Source organism: Chlorocebus sabaeus, chromosome 21, assembly GCF_047675955.1.
Source record: "Chlorocebus sabaeus isolate Y175 chromosome 21, mChlSab1.0.hap1, whole genome shotgun sequence".
NCBI classification, from domain to species: Eukaryota; Metazoa; Chordata; class Mammalia; order Primates; family Cercopithecidae; genus Chlorocebus; species Chlorocebus sabaeus.
Window position 1 is genome coordinate 22,110,208 of NC_132924.1, and position 14,604 is coordinate 22,124,811.

The 14,604-nt window shown below is 40.7% G+C and overlaps 1 protein-coding gene across 1 annotated transcript in view; it reads right to left on the reverse strand.

Annotated features, from left to right (window-relative positions):
* Positions 1-13,617: 13,617 nt before the first annotated feature.
* The window catches only part of YAE1 (YAE1 maturation factor of ABCE1), a 46,881-nt gene continuing 45,894 nt past the window's right edge, over positions 13,618-14,604 (reverse strand). Inside the window, 3 exon segments of the mRNA XM_007981552.3 lie at positions 13,618-13,864; positions 13,866-13,947; positions 13,950-14,083. Coding sequence (XP_007979743.3) covers positions 13,735-13,864; positions 13,866-13,947; positions 13,950-14,083 — 346 coding nt within the window. The 3' untranslated portion in view covers positions 13,618-13,734.

Below are 14,604 nucleotides of genomic sequence, written 5' to 3' on the forward strand. Positions count from 1 at the left end.
GGGGCGGGGCGGCTGGGGAGCGACTTCCTGTCCGTGGGCTGAGAGGAGGGTGAACATGGGCCCGGGCAGGAGAACAATGGCTTGGAGGGCGCAGGCTGCACGGCCTCCGCCCCCTGCATGGTGAGGCCTGTCTGCGCTGTCTTTCCGGTGGCCCCACCCCCGGCTCTCTGAGCTCCGCGAGGTGAAGTCATCTCCTGGGGGCTCGGGAGTGGCTGCGGGCTCGCGGAGGTTCCCGGATCTCGGCGGCGTCGCCCCGGTGTCCTTGTCTTTATTTTGGGGACCAGGAGGGGGTTCTTGCGGGAAGGAGGGGAGAGCGGAGTCCGCCATCTTGCTTCTAGAGGGTCAGCTCCTGTTCCCTGGGCGTCTCAGGGTTGAGGCCGCTCGGTGGCGTGGACGGAGGTATTCAGAGCGGAGCTGGCGACGTGGCTTGTCGCGGGCCAAATCCCAGGAGGCGGGTCAGCCGCCTACCCTGGCTGGAGGGTCTCGTGGCTGCCCTGGGCCTCATCTAACTGCTGACCCCCTGGAGAATTCGCCTCCTCGGACGGTCTGCGAGTTCTTTCTGAGGGGTATCGGACCCCCCCTGCGATTCTGCGGGTCAGGTGTCGGTGTGGCACTGAGATCATCTTGCGGCCCCATGGCACTGTGATTTGGTAGCTTGTGAGAAGTAGTTTCACTAAATCCGTAAATTTAAGTTAGCAACTACAGATTCTTATGTCTTGACATTTATTCGCTTATCTCTCTTTGCTTCCTACAAATTGAGTACCAACTACATTCCTGGTATGAGCCATTCAAGTATTGTCCAGTCTAGTGGACAGACAGACATGAAAGCAAATAATTGCTATTGAAAGTATGGTATATCAAGATGTACAGAGTAAAGAATGGATAGCTTTACTAACTGTAGGTTAGAGTTTTTAAGATAAATAGGTATTTTCTACTACAAAAAAAGGGGTGGGATGGCAAATCCGGATCCGAACAGAAAGGAGATGCAGCACGGGGACAAATAATGTGTTGAGGAGAATGAGTAATAATTACAGGTCTTAAATTTCAAACTTAGGTTGCTGAAAAGGATGAGGCTAGAGAAGAAAACAGGAGCCAAATCACGAATCATCTATGCCCTGGTGAGGCAATGAGTGGACAGATTACAATTTAAGCTATTCTTCTGTTGGTAGAGAACAGATACAACTTGCGGGGTGGAGGTGGGAGGGCAGAGGAGAAGGGTAAGCAGAGAGCCCACAAGGGGGCTATTGCAGAAGCCCGATCCTTGTGTGAGTGGTAGTGAGCATCCAAAGGAGATGGATTCCTAAAATATTCAAGAGACCAGATCAACTGATAATTGGTTGCTAGGGGCAGCTGCCAGATAGGAGAATGGAAGAGGCAATGATGAGGCCTTGTTTTGCTTTGAGGGAGGGGCAGGATAAGGGCGTATTTTACTAAATAAGATAAGGAAGAATTAGAATGAGTCCTGGGAGGGGACAGTCAGTTTTGGAGTTGATGAGTGAAGTAAGAGTGGTGCTGTCTAATGGTGGTTGCTGTATGGGTCTAGAGCTCAGGGAGGAGCGGGGCTGAAGTTGGAAACACCACAGGGTTACATTACCACATCCAAGCTGACTGCAGTCTTATGTCATTGAGCACAGTTTCAAAACTACTTCTCCTTTCTCCCTGCCTTTACTTGGGAAAATTACTGAAATACCGCATTAAAAAACCCAGTATGGTGATATGTGTCATCCATAGACCAATACTTTAATGTTTAATGGTCTTCTAAGGACCCTAAAGGTCAGGTTTAGCAGAAACTGGATGTAACAGTGGTAACTGTTAATAGTATAGCATCATTAACTCATAAAATGAAATATTATCTATGTTTATATTTTAATATTTTAATTTTTTCTTTTTTATTCTCTCGGAATTGCTCCGTTCCAATAAAATATTTTAAATTTAATCATTGACAACAGTTAAGCTGGCCATAGGTTAAGGATTGAGGATGGTGGGTTGCACAAATATCTGCTCAATGGAGAACTAGAAGGAGGATGACTTCAAGAAGAGAGCAATAGGAATGCAATGAAAGACAACCTCAGATTCATTAGTAAGCCTGTCTCAGCTGCTTTTCGGTGGCTCACAGCTATGCTAACCTAGCATAAAGCAGTCAGAAATAGAATAGTTCGTTTTGAGCAGAGCTTCAGAAAACCACAAGTAGTAAAAGCCCTATAAATAATAGCTACAGCTGCAAACCAAAGACTAATTATTAGTTTTTAACTCTATATCCCTGTAGAGCAGCATTTTTGAACACACAAAAACGAGAAACTCATTCACTTACATCGTAGATTATTTAAATACAGTATTCTCAATTTGCCTTGGATAAAAAAGCATTTAGGTGTATTGAACAACCATATAATGGATAATATACTGAACAGGAAATGAGAATAATTAGCTTGAGTCCCTCTTTTGTTAGTTGTTCACCGTATGACCCTAGCAATGTCACTTAACCTCTCTATGCTCTAGTTTCTCTGACTGTAAAATAGAGGTAATAATAACTTTCTATCAACTGCCTCTCAGAGATATTATAGGAAATAACAAATTAATGCTATGAAAGCTCTTTGAGGTACTTGGATGAAAGGGCATAATTGTAAGCACATATTATTAATAGTTAGCACTAATATCCAGTAGCACTCATGAGCATTCCTGACTTTGCTGCCTGGATTACTCAAAGAACATGAAGGATCCTGTTTTGAAATACACTTAGATCTTTTTTCTTAACTTGTGAATTGACTGTTTACTATTTATGATAAAACCTAGTGTATTAACAAATATAGTTAATGAAAGAGGGAAGTAAAAAGAAGTTTTGGTAACTACAACTTTTATGTTCATGCTACTCATAGCTAATATATGCTTTAGGGGAAAATACAGGGTAGATAGGGATTTGCCAGAAGCATGTTTTAGAATTAATGATTAGTCTACTCCAGTCAATTAACTGGAATTTTGTATTAAAAACATTACTCATGTCCCCATAGAATAATGCAGTCCCTATAGAATTTATATACAGTTACATGTTTGACACAATTAAGTTGAACATTCCTGTGAGACTCTGTCATTCTCATCACTGTTTAATCAGAAACGTAATGAAATATATAGACTTGTGAAGTTTTGTCCAATGTCTATCCCTAAAGTAGATGAAATTTTTTTCCATTAAATTGGTGACTTCAGTGTTTCCTTTAGAAAGGTGTATGCATAATGTAAATATTTAAATATATTCATGACTACCTAATGTGCATATTTATTTTTATATACTTGCTTATATACCAATTTATAAAATTATCATATAATGTATATTAACTATACATCTGGTAACAACAATGACAAACAAGACTTCTTTGTGTTTTAGGGCCAGATGAAAAGGTAATTGGTTAATAGCCATTTGTCACCATTGATGAAAAATCAACTCAAAGTCATGTTTTATTATTTATTAGAGTTAAGAGCATTATCTATAAGAGTCATGACACCTTGACTGGGTGTAGTGGCTCACACCTGTAATCCCAGCACTTTGGGAGGCCCAGGCATGAGGATCACTTGAATACAGGAGTTCAAGACCAGCTTGGGCAACATAGGGAGTCCTCATCTCTATTAAAAAAAAAAAAAACAAAAAAAAAAACTAGGCAGGCATAGTGGCATTCACCTGTGATCCCAGTTACTCAGGAGGCTGAGGTGGATCCCTTGAGCCCAGAAGGTCGAGGCTACAGTGCCTGTGATCATTACACTGTGCTCTAGCCTGGGCAACAAAATGAAACCCTGTCTCAAAAAAGAAAAAAAAAAAATCCATGATACCTTAACATTTGTACTATTTCATTTTGTTTTCACAATTTTGTGAGATACAAATTGTTCAAGGAAAGATTGCAGTGAGCCAAGATCTTGCCATTGCACTCCAGCCTGGGCAACAAGAGCAAAACTCTGTCTCAAAAAAAAAAAAAGAAAAGAGAAAAGAAAAGAAAGAAGTAGGCTTAGAGTGCTGAAAGACTAGCCCTCTGAGACTAGTTTTTAAAGACTTAAAAACTCGCTACAGTTGTCAAGTAGCCTACTCAAGCACACATCTTGAGATTCTCAAATATATTGTTTCTTTTAGTACTTTATACCAGGGTCACCAGCTTGATATGACTGTTATTTCAGAACGTATTTATAATATGAGCATTTCTGGCTTATTTTTGATTGCCTGCACCATCTCCAAAATTCAGCCAAACTTAAGTTTTTAAAATTGAAAACTACAATTCTTATGTTTATGGCTGTATCTTTACCAGCTTGAAGACAGGCACTTTGTTTTATTCATTTTTGTATCCTTCATGTTGTCCAAAATAAGTACTTAGAAAATATTTTGGGGATAAATAAAAAGTATATTGTGATGTTTAGTTGAATTAGGGAATAAAAAGCTGATACAATCACCTCAGAAACTTTTTTAGGGGATTGTACACATTTTCAGCACATTCACATAAAGATAGTTAGTTTGGGTTTATGCTTTAAATTGGTGGAACCATTGCCTCAGTTTCCCACTTCATTTTTAATGATGTCATGCCTTGGAGAGATAGGCTTAAGTAGGTGCTGGAGATGACAGTCCCCTGTATGATATGCTTCTGGATATGTTTGTTGGGCTTAGATAGTCTGGATGACCCACAACAAAAGGGTCACCTAGAATATCTAAACACAGCTTTAATGAGAATGTGTAGAGTGGGGTTATGACAGTTTAGGTCTTCATAATTCTCCTCTTCATGTCGACGACCCTTTTTGACCATGTATTTCTATACTTTTTCTGTCAAGGGATTGGAGGATAAGAGTACTGTATCAGTGGTTCCCAAATGTGACTGCTTATCACAATCACCTGTATAGTTTCAAAGGAAATTCAGATTCTCAAGTCCCACTCTAAACATAGAAAATATTTAGATTTAGGATTAGAAAATCTTGGGTGAAGTCCAAGGCATCTGTAACTGTAATAACACTCTCCTTTGAATTCCAATGATCAGTCAGGTTTGGGAAGTTCTGGTTTCAATAACTTGTTCAAGGTCACACAGAACCCTAAGTAGAGCCAGAAATGAACTCAAATCTTTTGAGTCCAACTTAAATATCTTTTCATTGGACTCCTGCTGTCCTTTTACTGACAATATATGATGGGGTAGGATGAAGAGGTGGGGAGAAAAGTAGCAATTTTAGTTTTTCATATTTATTTTTTTTACCATATTCTCTTACATGGTTTTAAGATTAAATGAGCTAACATCCATAGAGTGCTTAGAACAGTATCTGGCACATGGTAATTACATATAACCATTCAATGAATAGGTCTGCATTGTCCAATCATGGCATTCACTTTGCCTGGGGTTGCATTAGGTAACATTTTATTGGATATCGGCTTTTTCTATGAAGAAAAAAGTGTATGTAAATAAAGGTGGAATCTTTAGCCTTTATTTGTCATGGAAGCCCTGAATTTGTATAGCTGAAAATATTTCTATATTGTTTCTTTTCATCTTTTCTGACATATTAAGAAAATATTAATGATATACTTATTTAAAAAATTGTGGATGTGTAGCTGTGTAGTATTTTTATATTATCTAATTTAGAATATAAGATAAGGTATTTTACATTGTCTTCCTATCACTGAACTAGCTCCAAAATTGATTCTTATTGGTATATAATTAAGTATTTAGTTTTTAGAAGTCATCGTTTGGATTGATCTTCCAGATGAAATATTTCCCCTTAATGAGGTAATAGATATGTGTGGTTCTATTTTATTCCCTTATTTCTCTGCAAGTTTTTTCAGTTTTTCAATCTTGAACAAGTTTTTATACTTGTTAATTATAAATAAAAGTATGTATTTTCATTACTAGTAAGTGAAGAACCCAATTTAATACTTTAAAATGCTCTTTGATACATTTGGACAAAGTCTGAAAATATGCCTTTGGTCAGTACCTGTCACTATGAAAATTGACATCAATTTTAGTTTTTGTTCAGTTTTATAAGTTGTATTATTTTTGAGGGATTACCCCATACCCAGCATCAATTTCTAGTGGCTCCTGTAATCCCAGCACTTTGGGAGGCCTAGGTGGGCGGATCACGAGGTCAGGAGATCGAGACCATCCTGGCTAAAACACTGAAACCCCGTCTCTACTAAAAATACAAAAAATTAGCTGGGCATGGTGGTGTGCTCCTATAGTCCCAACTACTCTGGAGACTGAGGCAGGAGAATGGCGTGAAACCAGGAGGCAGAGCTCGCAGTGAGCCGAGATCATGCTACCGCACTCCAGCCTAGGCAACAAAGCGACTCCATCTCAAAAAAAAAAAAAAAATTATTGTATCATAAATGGATAGATTTATCCTGGAAAAATGTAGAAGTAGGGCTAGATCAGAAAAGAAGATATTTATAACCTCAGGAGGTATCTGGCAGGTAGAGTAGATCATACTAATGGAGAAGCTAGAAGAAGAATCAGATATCATCAGTGATGAAGCCCCTAACTCTTTGAATCCAGAGTCAGCCAAGGAAATGGGGTTAAATTACCACTTGTGAAATATTTACGGTATTTCAGACATTGTATAAGGCACTTACCAAAACAAAAAATGGCTGGCTAGGTCCCATGAATCTAGGTAGTTTGAGTCTTGAGAATCAGAGAAAATAATACTAATAAACAGTATATTTATATTACTCTGTATTTCTATACTTATATACTTTATTATAAGAATTCAATTAATAACATGAGAGTGTGTGTTAGTTACTACTTATAATCAAATTAACAAGTTTTGAACTATACTCATTCCTTCCTCCATTCTTTTTACAATAGAGGTCATCATTCAATATGTATTCTAGGTCTTGTCTACTCCTGTCTACTTGGGGCCTTGGTCCATCAATTATTCTCTTTCTGTTGTGTCTTCAACCTCTCGCTCTTTACTGGTTTCTTGCCATTAGCATTCTCATTTGTTTAAAGTGTCTTCTTCATGCATATCCTCCTTCTAGCTTCTGCTCAAATTCTCCTTTCCTGTAAAGAGAATTTTTGAGAAAATTGTCTATGCTTGCTTATCACCAGTTCCTCACCTCCAGGTGACCCTCAACTGTATATTAGACTTTTACCCCCAATACTGCTGTGAAACTCCTCTTGATAAACTTACCAACATCATTCCTATTGTGAGAGATATCTTAGTTGTTAATGTTTCAACAGCATTTGAAGCTGTTGACCATTGTTTCCTTTTTGAAACAATCTTTTCTCTTGGCTTCTGTGATACCATGCCTGTTTCGTTGTCCTTTGCATGCTTCTGTCTTTGCTTAAATATTGCCACTCCAAGGAATTCTAAGGCTCTTATCAATGTAGTCTAGTCTCCACATTCTTTTTGGATGATCTCATCTAAACCCATGGTTTTATATACCTGTGGCTTTACTTTCTATATATTGGTTACTTCTAGCTGTGAGGTCACTCCTAAGCTTGAAGCCTATATATTTAATTCCCTATCTGATATCTCTTTGAGTGTTTTGTAGGTACCCAGCTCCAACTAGGCATGTCCAGACTGACTGATGATAGCCAAATGAGCAAAGCCAGAAATCTAAATGTTTGCTTTGAATTTTCTCTCTACTTCTTACACATCCACTCATTTACCAGGATGTGCTAAATCTTCCTCCTCATTATATCTCAATATCATTCATTTCACTCTGCTTCTACCACCACTTCGCTAATCCAAGCCATTATTACCTCCTTACTATTATTGCAGCATAGATTAATGGGTTCAGACTTTTCCTGCTCTAAACTCAGTCTTCACTGTGCAACCATTGTGATTTGGGAGACAAATATGCTAACTTCTCTGCCTAAGCTACTTTAATACTTCCATTAATCTTAGGATGGTCTGGAATGGCTTGTTTGTCGTTTTTACTAGGAGGGCAAGAACTCTGTTTTGTGTACTGTTATTACCCCCATATTGGCTCAATATTAATTCTTTTAAAATGAATCATGGGAAAATATTATGAAGGCAAGTGCCCTATGTGTTAATCAAGCTAGGTTACACTGCAGTAGCAGAAAATTTCAAAACTTCAGTGGCTTACCATCACAAAAGCTTATTGCTTGCTCATGTAACATGTACAGTTTGCTAGGATTCTCTCCTTTTCACTGTTACCTAAGAACCTACCTGTTGGAGGCACCAAGTGACATGTGTTTTCACAGTCACTGCAGGTGACTGCCAGGTACATAGAACATGGCAAATCTTGCACTGGCCATTAAAGTGACATACTTGCATTCATAATTCATTGACAAAGCAAGCCACATGTCATGCCTATTCAAAGTGGATAATCAAACCATATATCTGGAAGGAGAGGGAAACATAAACATTTGTATATAACCCAATGATATCATACCCTCTTAGTTGAGACTCTTTTGCTTGCAGGTGACATAAAACCAGCTCTATCTAGCTAAGGGATGATGAGAAAAATATCCCTTCAAATTTAAAAAGGGAATAAAAGACCAGTGTGGTGGCTCATGCCTATAATTCCAGCACTTTGGGAGGCTAAGTGGGAGGATTGCTTAAGGCCAGGAATTTGAGACTAGCCTAGGCAACATAGCACAACCTGTTTTGTTTTTGTTTTTGAGACGGAGTCTCACGCTGTCACCCAGGCTGGAGTGCAGTGGTGCGATCTCGGCTCACTGCAACTTCCACCTCCTGGGTGCAAACAATTCTCCTGCCTCAACCTCCTGAGTAGCTGGGACCACAGGCGCACGCCCCTATGCCCAAGTCATTTTCGTATTTTTAGTGGAGATGGAGTGTCATCATGTTGGCCAGGCTGATCTCGAACTCCTGACCTCAAGTGATCCGCCCACCTTGGCCTCCTAAAGTGATGGGATAACAGGTGTGAGCCACAGTGCCTGGCCTCATTTATTTAAAAAAAAAAAAAAAAAAAAAATAGCCAAGCAGGAGGACCCGCAGCTGTACTCCCAGCTACTCAGGAGGTTGAGGCATGAGAGACTGGTTGAGCTTAGGAGTTGAAGGTTACAGTGAGCTATGACTGCACCACTGCACTCCAGCCTGGGCATTGGAGCAAGACACTGTTTGTTAATCAAAAGGGGGTGGGGAGGGGAATCATAAGACAGCAGATCATACAACTGAAAAAAATTCAACAACTGAAAATGCGGGAGTATATCTGGGCCTCAGTGATAACTGGAACTAGGACTCTTCCTCCAAATCTTGTCTCTGTTTCTGTAGGTTTGCTTCAGTCTCCTCCATTTCAGAATGACTGACTGTCCATATGGTCACTGATATCTCCCAGTCCTCATACCTCATGGCTGCCACCACACCAGAGAGGGCTAGATGTCTTTTGGTTTTGTTTTTCCAGTTTCCTTAGTAAATCCTGGGTTGGGGCTCTGAATGGTTTGGTGGGAGTCATGTGTCCACTCTTAGACTAGTGATCTATGAGCCAGGAGACAGAGTCACGGGGCACAACCACGATGCTTGCCACCCACCCCTCAAAGGGCAGGTGATGGTTAATTTTATGCATCAACTTGACTGGGCTGTGGTAACCAGCTATTTAATCAAACTCTAAGTATGGACGTGAAGGCATTTTGCATATGTGGTTAACACCTGCAATCAGTTCACTTTAAGTAAAGGAGAATACCCACAATAGTGTAGGTCGACCTCATCCAATCAGTTGAAGGCCTCATAAGCAAAAACGGAGGTTTCCTGGAGAAGAAGAAACTCTGCCTCAAGATTGCAGTGTCAACTCCTGCAGAGCTTCCAACCTGCCCTGTGGATCTATGGATTTTGAATTTGCCAGTCTTCACAATTATGTGAATCAATTCATTAAAATAAATCTAGACAGCTATAGCTATAGCTATAGCTATGTATCTGTGTCTGGAGAGCTCTGACTGATACAGGGACAATTCCAGGATATGACAGAATCATTGTAATGCGAGCCAGGTGGCTACCCCAACAGAATATTGGTGACAGGAACAGAGATGATACACAGAGGAATGGGAAAGAAGAAAAGGGAGGTGGGAATAAGAAAAAGTATATGTGGTAAATAATACTGGAATGTGGTTACGCATTGACTCACAAGGGACTAACTAAGTTACCTAACTTTGTCCTAATGCATCATGAGTATTCACAAAACCGTGATGAATATATTGAAATTGTCATCCCTTTCTAATTCAGATTATTCCTTCATTTTGAATTACTCTGTCAGCAGATGGCATGTTTTCTATAATTCATGTCTTACCATGTTTTATTTTTCTTATTTAACATTCTACAACTGGTGGTTTTATTTTCTAAATATGTCACCTATTGCTGCTATAGTAGATTAACACAAATTTAGTGGTTTAAAACAACAACAAAAAAAGTTTTATTTTACAGCTGTAGAGGCCAAAGTCTAAAATGGATTGGCATGACTGTGTTCCTTCTGAAGGCTCTAGGGCAGGGGTCCCCAACCCCCTGGGCCATGAACCCGTATAAGTCTGTGGCCTGTTAGGAACCAGATGGTATAGCAGGAAGTGAGCAGTGGGCTAGCCAGGATTACCACCTGAGCTCCACCTTCCATCAGTTTAGCAGTGGCATTAGATTCTCATAGGAGCAAAACCCTATCGTGAACTGGGCATGTGAGGGATCTAAATTGTGCACTCCTTGTGAGAATGTAACTAATTAATGCCTGATGATCTAAGGCGGAACAGTTTCATCCCAAAACTATCCCCACTACCCACCCGTCCATGGAAAAATTGTCTTCCACAAAACCAGTTCCTGATGCCAAAAAGGTTGGGGACCACTGCTCTAGGGGAGAATACTATTCTTCGCTTCTTCCAGCTTCTAGAGGCTGCTCAGTCCTTGACTTGTGGCCCTCTTCCATCTCCAAAGCCAGCAGTCTCATCACTCCGTCTTCTGCTTCCATCATCGTATCTCCTTTCCAACTCTGACTGTCCTGTCTGCCTCATAGAAGGTCTCTTGTGATTACGTTGAGTTTACCAAATGATCCGGGAGAATTTCCCCATCTCAAAATCCTTAACTTAATCACATGTGCCAAATCCTTTTGCCTTTAAAGTAATATATTCACAAGTTCTGGGGTTTAGGACATAAACGTCTTTAGGTGAGGGTATTCATTGTTCAGCATTGATGCACATAAATTAAAAAATCAAATAATATTGAAAAATCCCTCTCTCCAAGGCAAGTATTTTTGGCTTTTGTATCTGTTTCTTCTAGTATTTATCTTCATCCTTCTCAATAATAGGCTTACATGGTCATTTCTTATTTTACCAGTGTTATTTTATTTTTGAGACAGGGTCGGTCTCTGTTGCCCAGGATGGAGTGTAGTGGTGCCATCTTGGCTCACTGCAACCTCCACCTCCCGGACTCAAGCAGTCCTCCCATCTTAGCCTCCCAAGTACCTGGAACTGCCGGTACACACCACCACATCTGGTTAATTTTTTGTACTTTTTGTAGAGACGAAGTTTAGCCATGTTGCCCAGGCTGGTCTCAAACTCCTGGGTTCAAGCAATCCACCTACCTTGAACTCCCATAGCACTGGGACTGCAGGGATGCACCATGACGCCCAGCCTATTTTATCAATTTTAGAAGTTATCTGTTGACTTCCTGTTTTTTTAAGAAGGCAAGGTAAACAAATAACTTAAGTAATTTATTTGTTTGCAGTGAAGCTTGTTAATACCATATAATGAAAATGTACAAAGGCCCATGTTGCAATTATTGGGTAGATTTAAGTTAAAGACATTCATTAATAAGGGATCTTTGAATGTGAATATTCCAGGACTATTTCTAAGCCATTTGATCGGAACATCTGTCTTTGACTATTACCTTATGTGGGAAGGTATTGACATACATTTGAATTAAGCTCAGAATTTTTCAACATAAGCCCTCATTAAAAAAAAAAAACAAAAAACTATGTTCTATATTCAAATAAATTAATATGAATAGGACTTTCCAGAAACAATAATAAAACAAGGTATCTTGTAAAATGTGGTCCTGAACAAATCACGGTAAAAAAATAAATGTACACTTAACTCCCAACTCCTCACAAAAGAGGCTACTTTCTGTGCCTCAGCCATGGAAACAAGGGGCAGAATACCCTATTAGCAACCTTGGGCAGGGGGTTGCCAACACAAAAGCTCAAGCACTTAAACATGGCTACCTCAAAATAATTTCGGGGAACCTAACCAAAGGATTCAAATTTTGTTTTTAATAACTGATACAAAGGTAAAGTGCTCCTGCAACTAGCAGTGCCATTGGAGCCTGTCTCAGCCCAGCACTCACCTGTGTTATGCCCCCGAGCAAACCCTGATACTCCTGCTCCAGGGGAGACCTTTTCCCTTTAGAGGTTCAGGACCCAGTGAACTCTTTGATTGTGTGAATGAGGTAAGCACCAACTCCATTTGGGAATTTTAAGGCTTGGTTAGAAATATTTTTCTAACACAGCTAGGCAGAGTCCATGTGTCAAACGCCGGTCTCCAGCTTGTTCTAATTTCTCACTATATATTTGTATATCTAAGACAACAGACTTTCACTGTATTGCCATAACCACAGGCAATGGCTGTCCTCACTTTTTCTTTCTTTTTTTTTCTTTTTTTTTTTTTTTTTTTGAGATGGGGTCTTACTCTGTCACCCAGGCTGGAGTGCAGTGGCACAATATGGGCTCACTGCAACCTCTGCCTCCCTGGGTCAAGTGATTCTCCTGCCTCAGTCTCCCAAGAAGTTGGGATTACAGGCACTTGCCACCATGTCCAGCTAATTTTTGTATTTTTAGTATAGACAGAGTTTCTCCATGTTGGCCAGGCTGGTCTCCAGCTCTCCTCAAGTGATCCGCCCAGCTTGGCCTCCTCCCAAAGTGCTGGGATTATAGATATGAGCCTATGTATCCAGGCTGCATCCTGATTTATGATTCCTATTTTGCGCCTGGAAACAGTCCCTGTATTTAACAATAATACCTACACATAAAACAATCCACTGTTACAATTTATATAGTCACAAAAAATTAAAGTTTTTCTGTAGACCAAATGTTTTTAACCATAATTTTCTGCATCAAATCCACAGCCAGAATGCCCAAGATCAAAAAAATCTGCACAATACAAACAAACCATAATCTGAAATACACTTACAGACACACTCTCACACACATTTCTCTTACAGAACTGTGCTTGGGGAAACTCCATTTGTTGAGTGCTGCTAAAGGCGTGTTTTGCTAAACTGCTGCTCCAGGTTTTTGTTTGGAAAACTCTGTCACAGTAGGGTATGGCTATTTATTGGATGAACAGAAGAGAAAGACATACTTATGGCAACCAGAAAGCTTTAAGGTCTTTCAAGTCGTATAAAATGGACCTGCAGAAACATTGGAGTGTTCTCAGGATGCAAAATTGGAGCTGAAATGTGATATCAAACAGTTGCAAAAAATGTACAGCAACCATGCCTTGAGGTCAAACCTGATACCAAGATCTGCAACAAAAAGCTTCAAGACACATAGTTTGTTGGGCTTGTCCCACATGGTCACATAATCTGATCATGTGTGAATTTCACAAACGACTCGTGTTGCTCTGCTAGTTTGGTATTGAGGATTTGCTCATACTCCTCCCAAATCTTCTCTTCATAGTTAAAGAGACGTGTACATACTGTTCCAGCTTGCCGGAGGGCCAAGGGGGGCTGGTCCATCTTCACTCAGGAGAAACCTGGAGCACTGGGTGCTGAGTGCTGAGGACTGAGGCTGGTTTTCCTAAGCACAAGCTGCCTTCTGATTAAGAACAACTTCTAAATGTGTCCACCTCTGATAATGATTCTATTATGTATTGAAAAACGTGCTTCGGAGTTGGAAGGTGCCTCTGGCGGCCAGGCGGGGCAGGCTGCTGCAGGGTCGCGGTGGGGTCTGCGTCTGAAGCGGCGGGCCTGGGGCCCGGAGCCGGGCAGGGAAGCGGGGAGTGGCGTGGCCGCTTTGGGGAACCGGGCTCAGCAGCGTCGCCTCCGCTCCGTGGGCTGCTTCGGCGTCGCCCCGCTCGCCGTGTGGCCGGCGACCCGGAGGGAGTGCGGCCGTAGTTGCATCTCAACCTCCGGGCTCCTCAGCGGGCCTCTCAAGCCCAGTAGGCTCCAATCCGTTGATTTCCTGTTTTGATAGACAATTGGACAGACAGAGATTTGGCTCTGTTATCACTGTCCCCACAAGTTTCCCCATTCTCCCAATTCGATAACATCATTATTTTCTGATAAACGTATAACGAAGATTTGTCTCTGTTACAACCCTCCCAACTTTCCCCATTCTCCCAGTTTGATAACATCATTACTTTCTGATAAAATAATAACAGTGTTCCCACATGATGGTGATGTAAATATGATTCACTCCACGGCTTAATAGAGAAGTATGACTGCATTTCCTTTTAAAGATTTTTGTTTGGCTTTGGTATCTGCCTTATTGTTTCACTTATCTAATTTTCTACCCAGATGTTCCTAATGCTTTCCAAATATTTCATCACATTATCTATGGGGTCTCCCTTTTCCCGCAGCTCTTCCCCTGGGGGCCTCCAGTCCTCCCGATCTCTGGCCTGGTTATTCTCCCCGTCTATAGCACAATTAGATCCTGTGATTCTCCTTCACTGCTTTCTTGGATAGCACATTAAAGGGGCTGGA